The sequence below is a fragment of the Theropithecus gelada genome, chromosome 9, assembly GCF_003255815.1.
Source record: "Theropithecus gelada isolate Dixy chromosome 9, Tgel_1.0, whole genome shotgun sequence".
NCBI classification, from domain to species: domain Eukaryota; kingdom Metazoa; phylum Chordata; class Mammalia; order Primates; family Cercopithecidae; genus Theropithecus; species Theropithecus gelada.
The window spans coordinates 59683990-59706244 of record NC_037677.1 but is presented as its reverse complement, the minus strand read 5'-3'; the positions used below and the strand labels follow the sequence as shown (position 1 = coordinate 59706244).

At 34.8% G+C, this 22255-nt stretch overlaps 1 protein-coding gene across 4 annotated transcripts in view; it reads left to right on the top strand.

Moving 5' to 3' along the window:
* ADK (adenosine kinase) overlaps positions 1 to 22255 on the top strand; it is a 567868-nt gene that overhangs the window by 146530 nt on the left and 399083 nt on the right. For all 4 annotated transcript variants that reach the window (XM_025396542.1, XM_025396539.1, XM_025396541.1 and 1 more), the window contains one exon: positions 10309 to 10387. In XM_025396542.1, coding sequence (XP_025252327.1) covers positions 10309 to 10387 — 79 coding nt within the window. The remainder of the gene's footprint in view (positions 1 to 10308; positions 10388 to 22255) is intronic.

Below are 22255 nucleotides of genomic sequence, written 5' to 3'. Positions count from 1 at the left end.
TTTCCACAATTATAAACTTAGTTGATGGCATTTATTGAGGGCTTACTACGTTCAAGGTAAATGAAATGAAAGAGTGGAATAGTGTGCTATACACACACACAATCTCTCAAGGGAAGCAAGTACAGGCACCTTATTTCATCTCACTTGTTTAGAAATTTGATTTTGTTATTTCTTGCTGGGTAACATCATATCTGTGTTAATCGAAAATTTATGTCTTAGAATGAGATTTCTCTCAAAAGCAATAGGTAACAGGGATACAAGATAAAGAATTTCATCAGAGAATAGAAATTCTTTTTTACAATCGATAAAATTGTGCTTGTAACAGGGATACAAGCACAAACCAAATCAATATTTAATTATTTTTAAAATATTCAAGGAAAATCTAGTTTTGTTAAAATTTGTATAGGTTGGTAGTGTACGTGTTCTTAAAAATCCAAGAACAATAGCAGCAGCAATTCTCATTTAATCCTTCTTTAGTTTGTTCATTCAACCATTCATTCATCAATTTTTTTTTCTGTGTAACCATTATCCATCAGGCACTATGCTTAAATATTGTGGAACACAAAAAGGAATAGTCTTTAATGCTATGTTTTACAAATGAGGAAACCTAATCTCAGAGAACTTAAAGTACAGTTGTCCTTTGGTATTCATGGGGGATTGGTTCCAGGAACTTCCTCAGATACCAAAATCCAAGGATTCTCAAGTACCTGATATAAAATTCTGTGGTATTTGTATATAACATATGCATATCCTCCTATGTACTTTAAATCATTTCTAGATTACTTATAATACCTAATATAATGTAAATGCTGTGTAAGTAGTTGTTATACTCTGTTGTTTAGGGAATAATGTCAAGGAAAAAATACTATTTACATATTCAGTACATATTTTCCAAATATTTTCAATCTATGGTTGGTTGAATCCATGGATGTGGAACTTATGGATATGGAGGGCCAGCCGTACTTGTCCCATGTCATACAATTAGATGAATATGGAATTAAAGCTAGATCTATCTGACACCAGAGCCTTTGCTTCTAACCATTGAGGAATGTTGCCTGTCCTGATGACTCCACTATAGGAAATCATATATTGATATCAAATTGATCTTATATGTCTGTAGTGAGGAATTTGGCCATGTTGGATCTATCCCCTTCCCTCCTTCCTCTGCTCCTTTCTTCCTCCTTTACCCCCACAGCTTTTCCCCTCCCTTAGCTCTTTTTTCTGACAGGTGGGCTGTTTCCATCCCTCTTTGCTGGTACCTTCTCCACTTAAATTTTGGTGTATCCCTTGGTTCCACTCTCTGTGTTCTTCTCTTGTGTATGAGTGTGGATTTTGTGTTTGCTTATCCTGTGTGGAGTTTCTGAGCTTGAATCTGTTAAGAGTATATCATTAATCAAATTTGGAAATTTTAAAGCCATTTTTTTTCTTTCTTTCCTTTTCCTTTTTTAGAAGCAGGGTCTTGCTTTGTGGTTCAGGCGGTGCAGTGGCATAATCTTAGTTCACTACAGCCTCAAATTCTTGGACTGAAGTGATCCTCCTGCCTCAACCTCCTGAGTAGCTGGGACTACAGGCATGCATCACTATGCCTGGCTATTTTTATTTTTTTGTAGAAGTAGGGTCTCATTATGTTGCCCAGGCTGGTTTCAAACTCGTGGGTTCAAGCAGTCCTCCTGCTTTGACCTCTCAAAGGGCTGAGATTATAGTTGTGAGCCACCATGCCTGGTCATTATTTTTTCAGTTTTCTTTTTCTGCACTGCACTTTTTTTCTTCTGTTTCTCATGCACAAATTTAGATCTTTTAGTATTGTCTTATAGGTCTGAGTCTTTTTTCATTTTTTAAAAGAATCCTTTTTCTGTCCTGCAGATTGGAAAACTTTTATTGATTTATTTTTAACTATACTGATTCTTAACAGTCTTCTTCATTTTACTATTAAGCCCATCTGGTTATTTTTAAATTTCTAGTTATTGAATTTTAAAGTTCTAATATTTTTATTTTATCTTCTTTATCTTCTGTTTCTTTGCTGAGTCTTTTCACCTTTTTCTAGTTGTCTGAAGAGTCCTAGTAGTTTGTGGTTCCCTGGAGCTCTCTGCTTTGGTAATCCAGCCAGAGAATTGGAGCTTTATTTTCCCAGCTCTGCACATACTTCCTGTGACTATAACCATGTCTGGGTCTAAGTAGTAGGCAGATACTCTTCTCTTGCTTTTTTCTTTCTTGCATTTTAGTCAAATTATTTTACCTCTTGTTATAACTTTCAGTTTATTATTATTTACCAATACTGTATATACAAATTGTAGATTCTTCAGATTGTATCTTCTACCAGAGTGTTCACTCTTTTCTATATGAGGCTGATACGGAGTGAGGGGAGAGCATATTACATTAATAAAAATTAAGGGTTAAGCTAGGTCAAAGTTGATTTTTCAGTGTTGATAGTTCAGTCAAGCCTGTTTGCTTCTATTCCTAGAGCCTGAACCTCTAGGACTTTAAATTGAGACCAGTGGTCTCAGCTCTGAAACAGCCCACCAGAATGAGGGTACCAAACTGACCTCAGAGGTTTCCAGCTTAATTCAGAGGTGTCTAGCTTAATTTCTGTCTGCCTTCAAAATTTGGCAATTATGTCAAAGGGGAAATGATCTTTTGTTTTAGGTTTTCAGTTTCCAATGTTATTACTTCAGCCTTATGTAATTGCTAAATTCCCTGCTGTTTTCCCCCTATTGCCCCCTTCCTTATCGTTATCTTCTGCTAAGCACAAAGTGTGAATTTTGAGGTTTCACATGTAACCAGTATAAGTATATCCTTCCCCCCAAACCCCAGTGGAAATGTGCCACGGATCCTTATTTTTATTCTCCACTCCTTTTAGGGCTTTAATTTCTTGTCTATTATGTTTTTAGTTGCTCTTTTCTTGTCCTGTCTTTTGTAAGCACTGCTAGACTCAGAGAACTTTCTGCTTTTGGATCTATTTTGGTTAACCTCTTTAACTTAGCATTCAGCTTCAGAATTCAGCAAATGTGTTTTGGGGCAAACTAGCTGTGTGTTTTAGGTTTGGGAAATGTCAAATTTTGTTTCTCTGTCTTCATGCTTCTGGCTGCAAATGTTGGCAGGTGAAACAAAAAACTGCTAGTTCTGGCCTGCCCCTGTGAACAGGTCTCACCTCTCTGGAAATTTGTCCACTTTGTGCTTGTTGCTTCAGAGCTCTTTGGTACCATTAACAATGTGACTTATGATTTATATGGCCTTCCTAGGTGTCATCAGTACGAACGTTGGCTGTGATGCAGTATATGCTACCCAGAATCGAAGTTCCATATGTTATGTTTTGATAAGAGATTTTAGATGTTTGAGTATTTCTGATGAGTGATATTTTTGAAGTTTGGTAGAGAGAAATGATTAGCTAGTTATTGCTTAACTACTCTCTCTCCATATCTATTACATATGTTTCTGGAATATTTCTATGATCAGAGAAACTCAGACCCATTATAAACCATGGACTCTGGTAGAAATAACAGCTGAAAGCAAACCAGTAAGGGAGTTGGAGTATATAATTTGTGTTTTGGAAGTACCTGTCTGTGGACGTGTGGGTGATGCTCTAGGTTTACCATGAGATTACCCATCTAATTTTGAGAACCACTGTCCTGCAGTATTTTTCTTTTTCTTACATATGACTTTTTCTTTTTGTGATTTAAAACTAAATGTCAACAAGTTACTATTTAATGAAAATCATAAATTGGTTTAGTGAAATTTTGTTGTGTTCTTACAGTGAGTAGAAACCTAATGCATGTATCATGCATCTAAATTTAGGAATAATTCATTTTATTTTAATAATCTATACTTATATACAAAGTGCTTTTCAGCAGTATATTTGATTATCTTAGGAACAATGATCTTCACGTTCAGAGTTATAAATGGGAATAATTAAACCTTTAAACATGTTAGAGTTGAATAAGGGCTTATCTAAGCAATACATGCTTAAAATTGCTTTCTTATCAAAGAAAATAAAATTGGAGGTTCAAGAAATGTCTTCAAATTATAATCCTTATGAACTAATAGCTTAACCTTAGTTTTGAATAACTGTTACGTTTTCCATCTTGTAAAAATATGCTTAAATATAAACACATGTGGAAAATGTTAGTTTGGCTTTTAACAAACTGACATTTGAGTTTTTTAAAACCTCACCAAACATTTGCAGTAAAAGATTTCAAAGCTTTGAATTTTACAGTTTGCCTGTCGATTCCCTTGCCTGTGTTATTCTCTTAACATTTGATCTTAATAAGTATAACCTGTTTAGAATTACTTATGTTTTTAACTTATTATTTGTTTAGATGAGAAGTTTAAGGAAGAACTTCATCAGAAATTCTACTTGGCAGTTATGAATGCTTTCTTAAGGAAGTTAAATTTTTGGAATTTCATTGTAAAGATTTTAATCACATGTCCTATTCTTCATATGTCAATCTATGAAATGTTCAAAAATTGTTAATGTTTTTACGCTGTGCTGATGTTAACACAACGTGAGGTCTTCTTCTCCTGATAATATGCTGAGCACATGCACACTCTCATATGCTTGTTCCCTCTCTCTCCTTCCCTCCCACTCCCCCTTCCCCCTGAGTTTGAAATAACTTAGTCACTTTAGTTTCTGTGAAAATGGAAAGCAATTGCCCTTAGATAGAACTAGAAATTGTAAAGTGTTGGTTTTGTGGACATTTTCCTGTTCATAATTCTTCTTATTTCTTATTTATAAGTACTTTTATTCATATAGGATGCTGTGTTGAAGGGTATAATCATGGAATCTTTTTTATTTCTTCATGTTAGGTAAGGAGAAAAAAGACATAATAGAAATTACAGTGCTATTTGTGTTTTAAAATTTCTTCTCTCCCTTTTGTATTCCTTATTGTTCTCTTCACTTTTTCTATTGTTTTTCTAGCTTTTCAGGATACATTTTCTAGATGCATCCTAAATATAACTGACAATAGTTGCCTTTTATTTAAAAGTAATTCATTTAGTTTCCAACAACAAGGTATTTAATTCTACATATTTCTATTTTTATTTTACATGGTCTTAATATATCCTTGATTACTGTGTTGATCTTCCAGTTTTTAGGCTGCCACTTATACCATCAAAAGCCATTTAAACTGGACTTAGAGGATAATGAATCTAAACTTTCTCATCTTCCTCAAAACAACAGATACAATTAAAGTCACAAATAAGATGTACCTTCAGAATTGCGAGGAGACAGAACATAGTAAGAATTCAAGTCTCTTATAAGCGGAGTTATAAACATGATATTCCAGTATTCATTCTGCTGCTTTGTCTGTACATTTGGAGAGCAGAGGTAGCGGGGAGGTTTAAGAGACTGAAAAAAAGGAGAGGGGTGTCAGTGTGGATCGGTAACAAACACCATCACTCTTGAAAATAAAAAGTCCAACAGACATCCTAGACCTGTGTTAATATACTGTGGGAGGACAGTATATTAATTTTTAAAGACAGAATAATTATATTGAATGAATTTATTGATCATTTTGTTGAACAATTATTATAAGGACATCTCATATTATATTTCAGCTTTTATAAACTATAAATGTTTATGTCTTACATTTTGTGTTCTTTCAACTTTATCTTAATTTGCTTCTCTTATTTTTAGTGTTATTTTGTACATTTGTTTAATATTACTATATTCATATCTTTATAAGTTATAATTTTTTCCTGTAATAATGTAACTTATAAATAATTATAATATTACAAGGTTTATTAAATTTCTTCCAATGATAATTACTATAGTAGGCTTGTGGTAGAAAAATGGATCAGGTACTGTCCTTCCAATTCTGTCAGGCTTTTGATTGAGGTGTTTATATGGCCACCCCATTCAGACAAAGAATGTCAACCAAAAGGAGAAAGTAAGAAGGAATCTATAAATTCCTAAAATTCCCATACTTTATTCCCTATGGAAAAAGTCCTGTAAGGAAAATATATAGAAGTTTCCCATAAAATGTAATGATACCATAAACTCTTTCATCCTTAAACACCTGTTAGTCTTGCCACAGTACAATCAGTTCCCTGAAGATAAATATTTCTTGGTTTGTTAGTTGGCTACTTAGGAGTTCCTTTCCCTTCTTAAGATTTTCTGCTCTCCTGTATTTCTTTTCTAACACCATCCAACTCGTTATCCAAACTAGCAACCTCAGAATTATCATCCCTCTTCCACATCTTACACTTCTTTATCACATCCTATATCTTCAACTTCAGAATGATTCCTTAGTTTGGTCTCGTCTCTCTATCTGGTCTTTCATATGAGCTATTCTAAAGGCAGGTGGTCTGCTTCTCTTTACTCTGTCCTCTAGTGTTATCATTTTTAAAAAGTGCTCTTTCCGCACTATTGCTAAATAGAGTTTAATAATTTCTAGTAGCCTTCAGAATAATGTCTACACTTATTAGCCTGATAGTTACTACCTTTTCTTTGTCAATTTTTACTACTTTGATTTTGACCTGCATTTTGTTTGTGTTTAACTGGTTTTTCTGAATACGTCATGTTTATTGTTTCACCCTCAACCCTGAATATTTTTTTTTCCCTTAAATGTCAAATTTCAATTCAGATGTTAAACTTTCTCTGCCTTTTTTGTTCAGAATCACTTCTTTCTCTGCTCTTGCTTTTTATCCAGCTTTGTTCTATATATAATTCTTTTAAAATAATTGTATGGAAAATTGCTATGTTCTTTTATTATAAAATGAAGTTGATTTTTCATTACAAAACAGTTTATATGCTTATTGCACAATTTAAACAGATGTATAAAAGAGCCATAATTGTTCCTAATTTGGCGATAACTACTGTTAATACTTTGGTTGTATTCTTCCAGGTTCTTTTCAGGAGACATGTATATTGGATAATTTTGTTTACACAAAAAAGGATTATATTGCGCATAAGTTTTTATAAATTAACATTTCTCATTTGAAATAACATGGAAAATACCATAGACATAAATCTATTTTAAATCTGTAACATTTAAAAATGCTTAATACTTTAATAGAAGCAACACATACACATAGTTAAAACTACATCAAGGTAGAAAATTAAATGCTTATTTGAAGACTTCTAATTTTGGAAAATCGACTAATTCTGCTATTCATCAGGATTTTTCAGGCCAAAATTCAGAACAAGACTAAATTTGCCCATTTCCACCTACTATTGTTTATTCTCTATTTATATTATGCCAGAGCTTGTAGTCTTTGTACTAACGCAAGAAAGGGGAGGAAAAAATTGTCCTTATTCACAAATGATAATTATGTTTAATTTGTTAAAAACACATAAATCTTTGGAGTTAATTAAATATTAGAAACTTGGCTGAAAAAATGGATATAAAGAATGTTTATAAATATCAGCCACAAATAAAAATTAAGTTTAAACAATATCATAATAGTATTAAAACATATGAAGTATGAAGTAGTGATCAGAATAAAAGATGTGGGGGCTTTGTGGCAAACATGAAACTTTGAGAGATACTGTAACCATGGATTAGATGATGTAATATTGGAAATATATCACTTTTCCCAGCATAGATATAGAAAATTAGTGCAATCACTAATTTTCTAACAAGTTGGGCACGGTGGCTTACGCCTATAATCCCAGCACTTTGGGAAGCTGAGGTGGGTGGATGACGAGGTCAAGAGATGGAGACCATCCTGGCCAACATAGTGAAACCCCGTCTCTACTAAAAATAGAAAAATTAGATGGACATGGTGGGATGCGCCTGTAGTCCCAGCTACTTGGGAGGCTGAGGCAGGAGTATTGCTTGAACGAGGGAGTTGGAGGTTGCAGTGAGCCAAGATTGCGCCAGTGCACTCCAGTCTGGCGACAGAGCGAGACTCAGTCTCAAAAAAAAAAAACCCTAACAAGTTGGTTTTTGGAGTTTGACAACTAGTTGTAAATTTATATGAAGTGCAAAGAACCAAGAACGGCCAAAGTACTCGTGAAGAACAACAGGGTAAGGACACTTGTAGAGAGACAGAGTGTGTGTGTTTGTGTGTGTGTGTGTATATATATGTATATATTATATATGAGAGATATATATAAAATACTGGGTTTTCTAAATCAGTTCAGTGTTTTTTTCCCTTAACCTGAGTAGTAGTTACACAGACACTTCTTAAATTTTGCACATTTTTTTAAATTATCCTAGAGAAATTTATAAAAAACGAAAGTAAACTATAAACACCAGTAAAAAAAAAAAAAAAAAATCCTTTTATATCAACTCCATAGAGATGCAAATACTGTTAAAAGTTAATGTTTTTAGGCCCTGGTTCCATGGCTCACACCTGTAATCCTAGCACTTTAGGAGGCTGAGGTGGGAGGATCGCCTGAGCTCAGGAGTTTGATATCTGCCCGGGCAACATGGTGAAGCCCATTTCTACAAAATAAAATACAAAAAAAATTAGCCAAGTATGGTGGCGCATACCTGTATTCCCAGCTATTTGGGGGACTGAGGTGGGAGGATCCTTTGAGCCCAGGAGATGGAGGCTGCATTGAGCTATGTTTGCGCCACTGCACTCCAGCCTGGGTGACAAAGGAAGATTCTGTCTCAAAAAAAAAAAAGAAAAGGTAATGTTTTTAGCTTAACATTATAAATCTAAATAATGAATTTATGCTTATTTTTAATTAAGTTTATACAATGTCTGTGAACTCTATACTGGAAGATGAAGAATGTAGTGCACTTACACTGTTTTGCCTTTTTATTCTTCCTTATATTTGCTTTGGTTTGATTTTTTTATTGATTGACTTTATGACTTCAACAATATATTTAAAACCTTTTTAAAAACTTGATTTTTAACAATTTGAGATATTTATGGAGTCTTCTCCATAAAAGGGAGAATTTTGCTTGCAATAATGTATGATGAGCACTTTTAACTTTTTTATGGCTTTCTTTTTCAAAGTCGTATATCACCCTCCTTTTCTTTTAACCTCATTCCATCTTTCTTCTGTTTTTTTGGGGGGAGAGTTTGGCACATCTCCTTAGTAATTTTTTCCACATAGGATAAAGGATTATTAAATATTGCTTTGCCTTATTAACCTGATAATTTGAGTACATATTGAAAATTTCTAGTTTCAAAAATTTCCTCCCTTCTCAGCATAGAATACGTTACTCCATTATATTTTTAGCATCTGGTATTCTTTGAGGAGTTTAGTATTAGTCTGATTTTTATTCCTTTTAAGGTAATTATTATTTTTCATTTTATATGCTTTTAGGGTTTTATCTTAATATGAGAGATTACACAAAATGTGTCCAAGTATGGGGTCCTAGTCCCTAATCCCTTGTAAAACTGTTTGATGTTTGGAAAAATCTGACCATATTTATGTTTCACCTTTTTTTCCCCCAACATTTCTCTCTTACTCTTCATAATGTTTATTTTCCCTTTCTGTATTTCCTGTTAAATAGATCTCGGACCACCTAATAAATTCTCTGCACCTTTTAATTTTTATCTCATATTTTTAATCTCTTATATTTTCTGTCTACTTTTTTGGTATTTTTAAAAATTTCAACTTCTCTATTTTATCTTAGTTTTTACCCATGCATATTTTGATTGCTCAGGTAATCCATCCAACTATTTATTTTTCAAAAAATTTTCAATAATTGTTAAGTTAGTGTATAGAAACTGTGTCATTCTCTAGCTGCATCTTTTCATATAATTAGATAGGTCTGTTTGTGGCATCTTTCTTTCCTTGCTTTACAGGCAGTGCTGTTATACTTTTGTTTATTTTTATATATAAAATATATTTTTTGACATTTAGTAAGATGTGGAAGAGGAAATGAACATATGCTTCATCATCTCTTTTGACGTGTAAGGTCTTATAATTTTCATACTTCTTGAACTGATTCCAAGGGTAACATTAAGTGAAATTTTGTTTAGTTTCTATAGAAAACTCTCTTAGTTGTCTGGAATGAGGAGAAATACACACTGATTTCTGTATGTTTGTAGTAACAAGTAATTCTGAGACTGGGATTCTGATTTTGACTTAACCAATTTGCCACATGTGACCTCCATTTGGCAATCTATTAATTATTACTTTTACTTTCTGTTTAGTTTAATGGCTAATTATGGACAGTCTGTGTTTTAAATTCTTAAATTCTTATAGTTGTACACTTATGGAAAACATTTCTTAAATGTGGAAATTCAGTATTTTTGTTATAAGATACTTCAATTCATTTATTCAACATACTTAAAGAATTAAAACATTTTACTATTTGTGTTTTAATGCTCTTCTGCTCAGAAAAGTTTACATTGTGGCAACTCACAGAAGGTAACTTACTCTTTTCTACTGTGATTTCCTTACAGGTTTGATGAACTCGTGAAAAAATTCAAAGTCGAGTATCATGCTGGTGGCTCTACCCAGAACTCAATTAAAGTGGCTCAGGTTGGTTACTTATTTTAAAAGTTAAAAGGATTCAAAATGATTCTAGACCCATGTCTATTTTGCATAATTGTTTCCATTTATATTGTGTTGCTGTAGAATATAGTTTTGTTCATTTGAATTGGGATTTTAGTAGTCCTTGCACATCTAATCAAAAGTTACTTTAATTGCTATTTCTTTGGCTGTTGGTAAGCTTGAACTTTTGATATGTTTATTGTTCATTTGCGTTTATTCTTAAATTACTTGTTTTCTTTCACTATCATTTTGTAATTTTTCATATGTTACAGATTTATAGAAATTCTTCATATTTTATAGATAGTATTCCTTTTTATTTTATAAGTTGAAAGTATTTATTTTTTGTCATGTGTACATTAACTCTTACAGTGTCTTGTACGGTGCCTTAGTTCTTCATGTAACTTTCAAAGTTTTTAATGTAATTAAACTTTATGGCTTCTTCATTTCCTGCATGTCCTCCTTAGAAAGGACGTTTCTGCCACAAGATAGTAGAAATTGCTCTGTATTATATATAGATATCTATATACATAAATATATATGTATATGTTCATACCTGAATATCTCTGTATAGACAGATATGTTGGTAGATATGTATATACATCGTTATATCTATACCGGGGTATATCTTTAATATATCTGTATATCTGTCTCTATTCCCATATCTTCCAATGAGTAATTGAATAAACTCATTAGGCATATACTCTTTGAGTTACCAGTTTAACCTAATCTTGATTGAGAGAGTTAGTGATCTGCTTAATCTTCCAGCTTTGAAAGATATGAACAAGTTTTACATACCACTGGTTCTTACTTTTGCAGTTTGAAGCTAGCTCAAAATTCTGCTCATTGCAATCATGTGTCAGTTCTGTTATACTAGATTTCTTTTTCTTTTTTATTGATTAATGCATTCCCTTTGAATTCTAATTAACTTCAAGAACTGGAAAAGTGGAAAACTGACAAAATCCAGAATGATTTCTTTTCAAGTAACTCTTAGTTGATTTAGACATATAGTATGATTATTCCACATACTTCCAAGCTCAGATTTAATCATAGTTTTCAAATCTTTTGTAAAAATGAATCTTTAAGGTGGTCATTAATATGAAGTGGCCTGAGTCTTTCTGTTGGTCAATTGATTTGTATTGTTTTTGGTAAAACATCCAGGTGGTCACTTTATGAACTTCCAGAGTAATAGAAAAAGGATGATTTACGGCCAGGCGTGGTGGCTCACGCCTGTAATCCCAGCACTTTGGGAAGCTGAGGTGGACAGATCACTTGAGGTCTGGAGATCCAGATCAGCGTGACCAACATGGTGAAACCCCGTCTCTACTAAAAAAGTATAAAAATTAGCCAGGTGTGGTGGCATATGCCTGTCATCCCAGCTACTTGGGAGACTGAGGCCAGAGAATAGCTTGAACCTGGGCAGTAGAGGTTGCAGTGAGCTGAGATCATGCCACTGCACTCCAGCCTGGGCAACAGAGTGAGACTCCATCTCAAAAAAAAAAAAAAAAAAAAGGATAATTTACTAAAGCCTTAATTTATAAAGGCACGTTTTGCATTTTGCAGTTTTCAGTCTCTTCTCCTACTAGAACTGGAGGTGATATGGTTAGGCTTTGTGTCCCCACCCAAATCTCATCTTGAATTGTAATCCCTGTAATCCCCACATGCCAAGGGAGAGACCAGGTGGAGGTAATTGACTCATGGGGGCAGTTTCCTTCATGTTGTTCTCGTGATAGTGAGTGAGTTCTCACAAGATCTGATGGCTTTATAAGGGGCTCTTACCCCTCTGCTCAGCATTTCCCATTCTTGCTGCCTTGTGAAGAAGGTGCCTTTCTTCTTCTTTGCCTTCTGCCATGATTATAAGTTTTCAGAGGCCTTTCCAGCCATGCTAAACTGTGAGTCAATTAAACCTTTTTTCTTTTTTTTTTTGAGACGAAGTCTCACTCTGTCTCCCAGGCTGGAGTGCAGTGGCATGATCTTGGATCACTGCAAGCTCTGCCTCCCGGGTTCACGCCATTCTCCTGCCTCAGCCTCTCGAGTAGCTGGGACTACAGGCGCCCGCCACCATGCCTGGCTAATTTTTTCTATGTTTTGTAGAGATGGAGTTTCACCGTGTTAGCCAGTATGGTCTGGATCTCCTGACCTCGTGATCCGCCTGCCTCGGCCTTTTTTTCTTTATAAATTACCCAGTCTCTGGCCGGGCGCGGTGGCGCACGCCTGTAATCCCAACACTTTCGGAGGCCGAGACGGGCGGATCACGAGGTCAGGAGATCAAGACCATCCTGGCTCACACTGTGAAACCCCGTCTCTACTAAAAATACGAAAAATTAGCCGGGCGTGATGGCGGGCGCCTGTAGTCCCAGCTACTCGGGAGGCTGAGGCAGGAGAATGGCATGAACCCGGGGGCGGAGCTTGCAGTGAGTGGAGATCGCGCCACTGCACTCCAGCCTGGGCGACAGAGCGAGACTCTGTCTCAAAAAAAAAAAAAAAAATAAATAAATAAATAAATAAAAAAATAAAAATAAAAATAAATAAATAAATAACCCAGTCTCAGGCAGTTCTTTACCATAGTGTGAAAATGAACTAATATGGGGAGGCTATTAGCTGTTCACTGATTGTCTCCTTTCTTGAGGATCTTCATCAGTTTCTGCCTTCTAAAAGTTTATTATTATATAATTAAGTTCTCCCTCAGCTTTCTCCCTGATATTGGTCTCATAATAAAGCAGTCATTGCCTACTTTTATTCTTTTGCACTTTTTACAATATTTCACATTCATTCTAACAATGTATTCTAGTAATGGTTTATTTGTTCTTGTCTTTTGCAAGGTAATAAAAGGAATTTGAAGTTTTGGGTAACTTACTATGTGAGATCTTACTAGTAATCATACTTTCATATATCAAGTTATATGACAAATTATGTCAACAAGAAAATGTCCCCAAAGCTCTTAGGTATTTTGATATGTCAAATCATGGTCTTGAAGATTTTAATGAAACCATAGGCAACAAAAACAAATATTGTTGATATCTTGTCCAAGTACAATTCTAGATTTATTTGATATACAGTACAAATGTAAATTTTGGTAAATTTTGTTTGGTCTGAACTGCTTACTAATGAAAGTGAAAAGTTCTTATCTGCTCAATATCCTGCACAGCATGTATATAACACTGCTAAAAAGGGGTGTGACTTGCTTAAGTTTGATCACTGATGCTTTCTTAATGAACTCTTTTGGTTATGTTGCCAGTTTTTAAAAAATTTGTGGAAGCACTTAATGTGATTTTTGACTTGAAAGAAATGGAAAAAGGCTGGCATTGTGACTCATGCCTGTAATCCCAGCATTTTGAGAGGCTAAGTCAGGAGGATCGCTTGATTCCAGTAGTTTGAAACCTTGTCTCTACAAAAAGAAAAATAAATGGAAGAAAATGACCTCCTTGAATATGTGCCTAAAAGATGGCTATTTTTGTTGCTGGACGTAGATGCCTTGCAGTACAATATTAACAAAATATGGGACCAAAGGAATGCCCTTCTCTGATTTGGCAGTACATTGAGAATGAGAATGGAAAAACAAGATTATAGAAAAAGATATTTTTTTGCGGTTTCTGTTTCTTTTGTTTGTTTGTTTGTTTTGAGACAGAGTCTCACTCTGTTGCTAGGCTGGAGTGCAGTGGTGCGATCTCTGCTCACTGCAACCTCTGCCTCCCGGGTTCAAGTGATTCTCCTGCCTCAGCTTCCCAAGTAGCTGAGACTATAGGCATGTGCCACCATGCCCAGATAATTTTTGTATTTTTAGTAGAGACGGGGTTTCACCATGTTGGACAGGACAGTCTTGATCTCTTGACCTTGTGATCCACCCACCTCGGCCTCCCAAAGTGCTGGAATTGCAGGCGTGAGCCACTGTGCCCAGCTTGTTTCTGTTTTTGAAGAGGCCACAAGTAGGCTAGAAAAAACACATACCAAAAAAAAAAAAAAAAAAACCCACACAAATAATTTTATTTATTTATTATTATATATATTTTTTGAGACATTCTCTCTTGCTCTGTTGCCTAGGCTGGAATGTAGTGATGTGATCATAGCTCACTCCAGCCTTGAACTGCTGGGCTCAAAGAGTCCTCCTTCCTCCATCTCCTGAATAACTAGGACTACAGTCATACCGTGCCATACTTGGCTAATTTATTTGTTGTAGAGACAGGGTCTCTGTATGTTGCCCAGATTGGTCTTGAACTTTTGGCTTCAAGTGATCCTCCTGCCTTAGTCTCCCCAAGTGCTAGGATTATAGGTGTGAACCATTGTACCTGGCCCAAATAGCTCATTTTTATATTAAGAGTGCTTCAGAACTCAAGTAAAAAAGTCACAGAAAAGAGCAACGAGGTTAAATAAAACTTTTTTTCAGTTTCTTTACTAAAAAATCCAGTTTTGACATCACAAATTCAAATTCAGGTGTTTTAAAACCATTTCTGCAAGAAAGAGAAATTTAACTTAGGATGATAGCCAATGTCTTTCAGAGTTTTAAAATGATGGACATTTTGAACACTGATAAGCCTATATAATGAATCTGTAAACACAAGGGATGTGATTCATAAGGAGCTGGAATGCCAAAACATGCATTTAGCTAAAAGATAGATGGATATTTTTATAGAACTATAAACTAATTCCTATATCTAAACACCTATTATTGATAGTAATTAAAATCCTAAGTATTCTGTTTACATGCTTTTGTTGAGAGGATATTTAGCTTAATGTCATTGCATTGGATTGATACCAAGAATGTGGGCTTGATGCATCAGAGGTGTAAGTCACAGTGGATTTTACCTTTGACTGTGTGTTAAGTTTCACCACACATACAAGAAGGATTGACCTAATGGCTCTAGTGAAGTATAGAAAGGAAACATAAAAGTAAAAATATTTTATTATTTCATAGGCAAAAAGAAGCATGCCATTGTTCTTTTTAATTCAATGTTGGTAAAATGTTTAATCCAACTATAGTTACATTATTTTTTTTTAAAGTGTGACAGAAATAAATAATGCAGAATAATATATGATTATGAATAAGTTCAATATTAGTTAGCTAGAGCATTCTTAACAATTTCAGAGACTAGATGGCTTAAACAACAAAGATTTATTTTCTCACAGTGTTGGAGTCCCAGATCAAAGTGTTGACACCTTGATTCCTTCAGAGGCCTTGCTTCTTGGCCTGCAGATGGCTACCCTCTTTCTGCCTCTTTGCGTGGTGGTTTCTTTGTGCATATGTACCCCTGGAGTGTGTCTGCGTGTCCTAATGTCTTCTTATAAGAACACCAGTCAGATTGGATTAAGGCCTACCTTACTGCCCTCCATTAATTTAATTACCTTGTTAAAGACCCTATCTTCAAATGTAGTCACATTGTGAGATACTGGAGTTTAGGGCTTCAACATATGAATAGTGGCAGGAGGGTCCGTGGAGGGATGTTTATAGTTCAGCCCATAACAACTATGTGTTTTTAAATTTTTGTGTCTAAGTAATAAAACATCAATAAGTTAATTTTTGGTAGTGTTCTTTTTTGATACCATCTTCCTTTTCTTTCCTGTATATGTTTTAGTTACTTTTATTATTTACCATTTAAATTACAATTAACATTGTAAACTCAAAACAACCTGATTTGGATAATACCAATGTAGTTTCAATAATATACAAACACTACTCCTTTACATCTCTATCCTCTTCTTATATATTATTACTCTCATTGATTATGTCTTTGTATATTGCATGCCCATTAACATAGATTTATAATTATTATTTTATTCATTTGCCTTTTAAATCATATAGAATAAAAGGAATTACAAACCAAAAGTTCAGTGATACTGGCATTTATATTTACTATGTCCTTTCATTTCAGCCTGAAGGATTCTCTTTGGCATTTTGTGTAGGCTGGTCTATTGTTAACAAACTGTCTTAGCTTTTGTTTATCTGGGAATGTCTTAAATAGCCCCTTTATTATAGGGTAGTTTTGTTGGATATATAATTCTTGGTTAACAGTGCCTTTCGTTTAATACATTAAATATGTCAACTCACTGCTTTTTGGCCTACATGGTTTCTGATGAGAATTAGTTCTTAATCTTATTGAGAATCCTGACTTGGGACCAGTTGCTTTTCTCTCACTTATTTCAAAATTCTTTCCTTTTCTTTGTTTTTCACCAGTTGACTATAATGTGTCTTGGTGTGAATCTTTTTGTGTTTATCATGTTTAGAGCTTATTAAATTCATGCTTCAAGTTCATGCTTGGATGTGTAGATTCATACATTTTATCAAAGTCGGGAAGTTTTGGACCATTATATCTTCAAACATTTTTTTCTTTTATTTTTTCTCTGTTTTCTTTCTGGCATTCTCATAATTAATATGTTGGTCTGCGAAGATTGTTTAATGATAAGGATTCTGACTAAATAAGATAGAAAAAAACACCATGGTGAGTAAGCAAAGCAGAAATAGAACCCTACTGTTCTAACTAGTAACCTCAGCTTGCTTTTTTTACTGGAGATTTTTCTCTCATCCTGAGAAGACTTCAATTTTTACTTCTCTAAGTGTGAGAGATTTTGAGTAGTGTTTCACTTGTTTTCTTCACTTCTTACTGTCTTCTTCAATTTGGGAGTAATTGTAGGTTGTCAGAGAGAGTGTCGAATATGCATCACTTTAAATACAGCTATCAGTAAATGGACTCTTTCATTCATGCTTCCCAGGGATGACAGTTTTCCTTGGTGCCTAGACACCTTTTTGTTCCTTGGAGATTTATAGTGTTATGTGACTCATTGAATTTTTCAGAAGCCTGATGGTGAGCTACATGAGGTATTTCTATTTAAGTTCTAGGTTCAGTTGTTTTTAAGCTTCCTTCAGTTTAATTTATCTATAGTATTTTAAAATTTATTTTTAAAATGCCATCTTGGGGTATATTCTGGGCATCTCAGAAATTTTAAATACCATCTTATCCTTTGTTAACTGGAATATAAGCAGGTAATCATTTGAATCACTTTTTTTCCTGTAATTATTATCATATTGAGGCTATATGGATTTTTATTTTATTTTATTTTGTTTTTTATTTTTTTGAGACAGAGTCTCACTCTGTCACCCAGGCTGGAGTGCAGTGGTGCGATCACAGCTCACCACATCCTTAACCTCCTGGGCTCAAGGAATTCTCCTACCTCAGCCTCTTGAGTAGTTGGGACTATAGGTGCACACCACCACACCCGCCTTATATTTAACTTTTTTGTACAGATGGGGTTTTGCCATATTAACCAGGCTAGTCCTGCATTCCTGGGCTCAGACGATCCTCAAGACATTAGCTTGGTCTCCTCTCAAATTAGCAGATCCTTATTTCTGTCTTATAATTTCTAATCTGCTTTTATGATTTTTTTTTTTTTTTTTTGAGACAGAGTCTCGCTCTGCCACCCAGGCTGGGGTGCAGTGGCGTGATCTTGGCTCACTGCAAGCTCCGCCTCCCGAGTTCATGCCATTCTCCTGCCTCAGCCTCCCGAGTAGCTGGGACTACAGGCGCCCGCCACCTCGCCCGGCTAGTTTTTTTGTATTTTTTAGTAGAGACGGGGTTTCACCGTGTCAGCCAGGATGGTCTCGATCTCCTGACCTCGTGATCTGCCCGTCTCGGCCTCCCAAAGTGCTGGGATTACAGGCTTGAGCCACCGCGCCCGGCCGCTTTTATGATTATTGACTTACATTCAGTCTTGCAGTTTTTCATGTCTCTTCCAGTTAGATAAGCCTCCATATTTGTATTTAACTTCCAGTAAAATTTTAACCATGTTGTTGTTTCATTTTTAATTGAAATTTGAGAGGACTGCCTAAATGTCGTGTGTTTTATGTTTTATACATCTCAGAGGGATGCTTTTAATTATTTTCTTGATGTAAAACATCACATAATAAGCTAGTGTTCATAATTGTATTTTAAAGCTTTCCAAAATGCTATGTAAAATGAGTTTCTAAAAACACTAAACAAAAGTTTTAGGAATTATGTTTGAATGAAATAGAAACATTGAACTCAAAATTGTAAAGCTGATATTTCAAGAACTACCAATTGGTGTAACATTACCAATTGAGTTATGGTATTTAGAAATTAAAACTGATTTAAATCAAAGGACTTATGTTGTTTATCTATTTCGAGATCTTTTTTGAAAAAAGTTAATCTAAAGTTTGTCTGTATTAAAAAAAATCTGATTATCTCTTTTGTGACCTATTTTACCTAGAAAAGCTAGTTAGAGGTTAAAAGGTTTTTTATGAGATGTACTTCTGTGCATTGGAACAGTCCAGATGTAAATTTAAAAAGAAGAAATGACAATGAAGTGATCAAAGAGAATTCTCTGTTCAAATGCTTTCACCTGGAGCAGTTGTAGAAACATCAGTAGTACAACTGTATTTATAATTATAGCAGGATGTGGCAGAAGGTGATGCAACACAGTCTCATCAATTCTTTCTGTCATTTAAGAAAGTAGTAAGTACTAATTCTGTCAATTTTATGATTAGTGAATAATTTTAAGTAACATAAGCCCTACAAATAAGGTTGACTATTCAAATTTTGATACCTCCTTATAATTTTTAAAGTTTAAATATGAATTAATACTCCTCTTTGTTTGCCTTTCTGAGCTCTTCCCTTTTCAAATTAGGTTGTAAACTTTTCGTAGCTAAAATAAGATGAAGGAAGCAGTGGCTTGCTGTCCTCAATTATAATACTTTTGATGTGTTTGTGAAATTATTCTAACTTAGATCAGATTCTTTAATGTAAAGAAAAATCAGTATTTCATTTTTCCCTTCCTCCCTTTTCTCCCTCTCTCCTTTCCTTGTCTCTCTCCTTTCCTTTCTCTCTCTTTTTCCCTTCATCCCTCCTCTCCCCTTCCCTTCTTTTTCCTCCTCCTCTGTTCCTTACATCTTCTTCCCTTCTCTTCCTATCCTTCCTCCTCCCTCCCCTCTTCTTCCTTTCTTCCTACATTTTTTAATGTATTATATTAAGAAATTATTTTACTACTATTAGTGATGACATGCTTTTAGTTCTGTCTCAGCAGTTATGGTTGTGCTCTGCAGTTGTCCAGTATAAATCTACACATATCACAGTTACCCACTTCATAAAAGAATGACATATCTCTACTCTTGTGGACCTTAATGTCATGCAGTGTTCCTGGGTATGATATTAAACATGGGTACAATTTGAAATTGTATTTTTCTGTCTAAAAGCAAAACAAATAAACCTTCAGTAAGAAATACTACAAGCAATGGGACATAATTTCATCAAGGGGATGAAACTCTATTCCTTTTTATTCTATTTTGGAATTGGAATTCAGAAACTTTTTTTTGTCCTATGGATGGTATATTCATTTATTTGAAATGAAAATTGAACTCAAATTTTTCTGAAAGAGTCTCATTTGTTAATTGGTTCACAAGGATGGTCTTTGCCATTTAAATTATACAGTGGTACTGTCAGCTGCCATCGTTTTTGAAAGCAAAGAAAATATTTAATTGTATTGATTTTTTAACTTACCTTCCAATTAATACACATTTCCTTCTTCTTTAAATAACTTTATTGGAATATAGTTCACATACAATTCACCTGTTTAAAATGTATGACCCTGTGGCTCTTAGTGTATTCACAGATTTAGCTAGCTGTGCAACCATCACCACAGTCAGTTTCACAATATTTTCATTATCAAATGAAGAAACTCTATAACTATTAGTAGTCATTCCCCATTTCTCTCTCACCCCCTCATCTTCTTTCCATTCAACCCCTGGGCCCCAGACATTCACTTATCTAGTTTTGTTTCTATATGTTTGCCTATTCTAGACAATTATTTTTGTTTTTGGAGATGGCATCTTGCTCCGTCTTCGAGGCTGGAGTGCAGTGGCACAATCATGGCTCACTGCAGCCTCCAACTCCTAAGCACAAGTGATCCTCCCACCTCTGCCTCCCGAGTAGCTGGGTCCACCGGCCTGTGCCAGCATGCTCAGCTAATTTTTAACTTGTAAATTTTCTGTGGAAATGGAATCTTGCTTTGTTGCCCAGGCTGATGTTGTTCCTGACCTCAAGCAACCCTCCTGCCTCTCCCTCCCAAAGTGCTGGGATTACAGGTGTGAGCCACTGTGCACAGCCTTTAAACAATTATCAAAAACCTATTCATATCTGTGATTCTAGATTCTTTCACCAATATCTCTCCATCCTTCTACCCCTCTAATTACCCAGGCGTCTGAAAAACACCATTTTACTCTCCTATGAGATCAGCTTTTTTATAGTTCACATGTGAGTTGCGATTATGTAGCATTTGTTTTTTGTACCTGGCTTATTTCTTTTAACATGATATTCTCCAGCTTCCTCCATGTTACCACAAATGAGAGGATTTTTTTCTTTTTTTTTTGTGGATGAATGGTATTCCATTGTGTATATATACCGCATTGTGTATATATACCGCATTCATTCATTGCCTGATGAACTCTTAGGTTGATTACATATCTTGGCTGTTGTGAATAATAAAGCAATAAATATGGAAGTGCAGATATATCTTAATCATTTCCACTGAATATGTACCCAAAAGTGGAATTGCTGGATCATTTTGAAGTCAGATAGCATGATGTGTCTTTGTCATTTTTGCTCAAGATTGCTTTTGCTGTTTGGGATGTTTTGTGGTTCTATATGAATTTTAGAATTTTTTTTCTATTTCTGTGAAGATTGTCATTGGCATTTTGAGAGGGTTTACTTTGAATCTGTAGATCACTTTGGATAGTATGAACATTTTGGCGTTATTAATTTTTTCATTACATGAATGCAGGCTATCTTTTCATTTATTTGTGTCTTCTTTAATTTCTTTCATCAGTGTTTTATACTTTTCATCTTAGAGATCTTTTACCTCCTTTGTTGAATTTATCCCTAGGTATTTTAGCTATTTTTATAACTATTTTAAGAGGAATTGTTTACTTGATTTTTGTTTTTTCAGGTAGTTTGTGGTTGATGTATAGACATGCTTTTGTATCTTTGTTTTGTATCCTACAACTTTACTGAATGTGATTATTAGTTCTGACAGTATTTTGGTACATTCTTTAGGGTTTTCTGCGTATGAGATCATGTTGTCTGCAAACAAGAACAATTTAATTTCCACCTTTCCAATTTGGATGCCTTTTATTTCTTTCTCTTGCCTAATTGTTCTGGCTGGGTATTCTAGACTATGATGAATAGAAAAGGTGAAAGTATACATCCTTGTCTTGTTCCAGATTTCAGAGGAAAAGCTTTCACTTTTTCCCCATTCAGAATGATAGCTTTGGGTTTTTCATCTATGGCCTTTATTGTGCTGAGCTACATTCCTTCTATTCCCAATTTGTTGATAATTGTAACATGAAGGAATGTTGAATTTTGTCAAGTGCTTTTCTGCATCTATTGAAATGATTATATGTTTTTTTCCTGCATTTAATGTGATATATCACAGTTATTGATTTGTGTATGTTGAACCATTCGTATATCCATAGGACAAATCCACTTGATCCTGGTGAATTATCTTGTTAATGTGCTGGCTTTTTTTTTTCTTTTTTAAGACGGAGTCTCACTCTGTCACCTAGGCTGGGGTGCAGAGGTGCTCCACCTCCTGGATTCAAGCAATTCTCCTGCCTCAGCCTCCCGAGTAGCTGGGATTACAGGCGCCCACCACCATGCCTGGCTAATTTTTGTGCTTTTAGTAGAGAAGGGTTTCACCATGTTGGCCAGGGTGGTCTTGAACCCCTGACTTCAAGTTATTTACTTGGCCTCCCAAAATTAATGTGCTATTGAGTTTTGTTTGCTGGTATTTTGTTCAGGATTTTTCCATCGAGGTTCATCAGAGACATTGGCCTGTAGTTTTCTTATTTTTGTTGTGTCC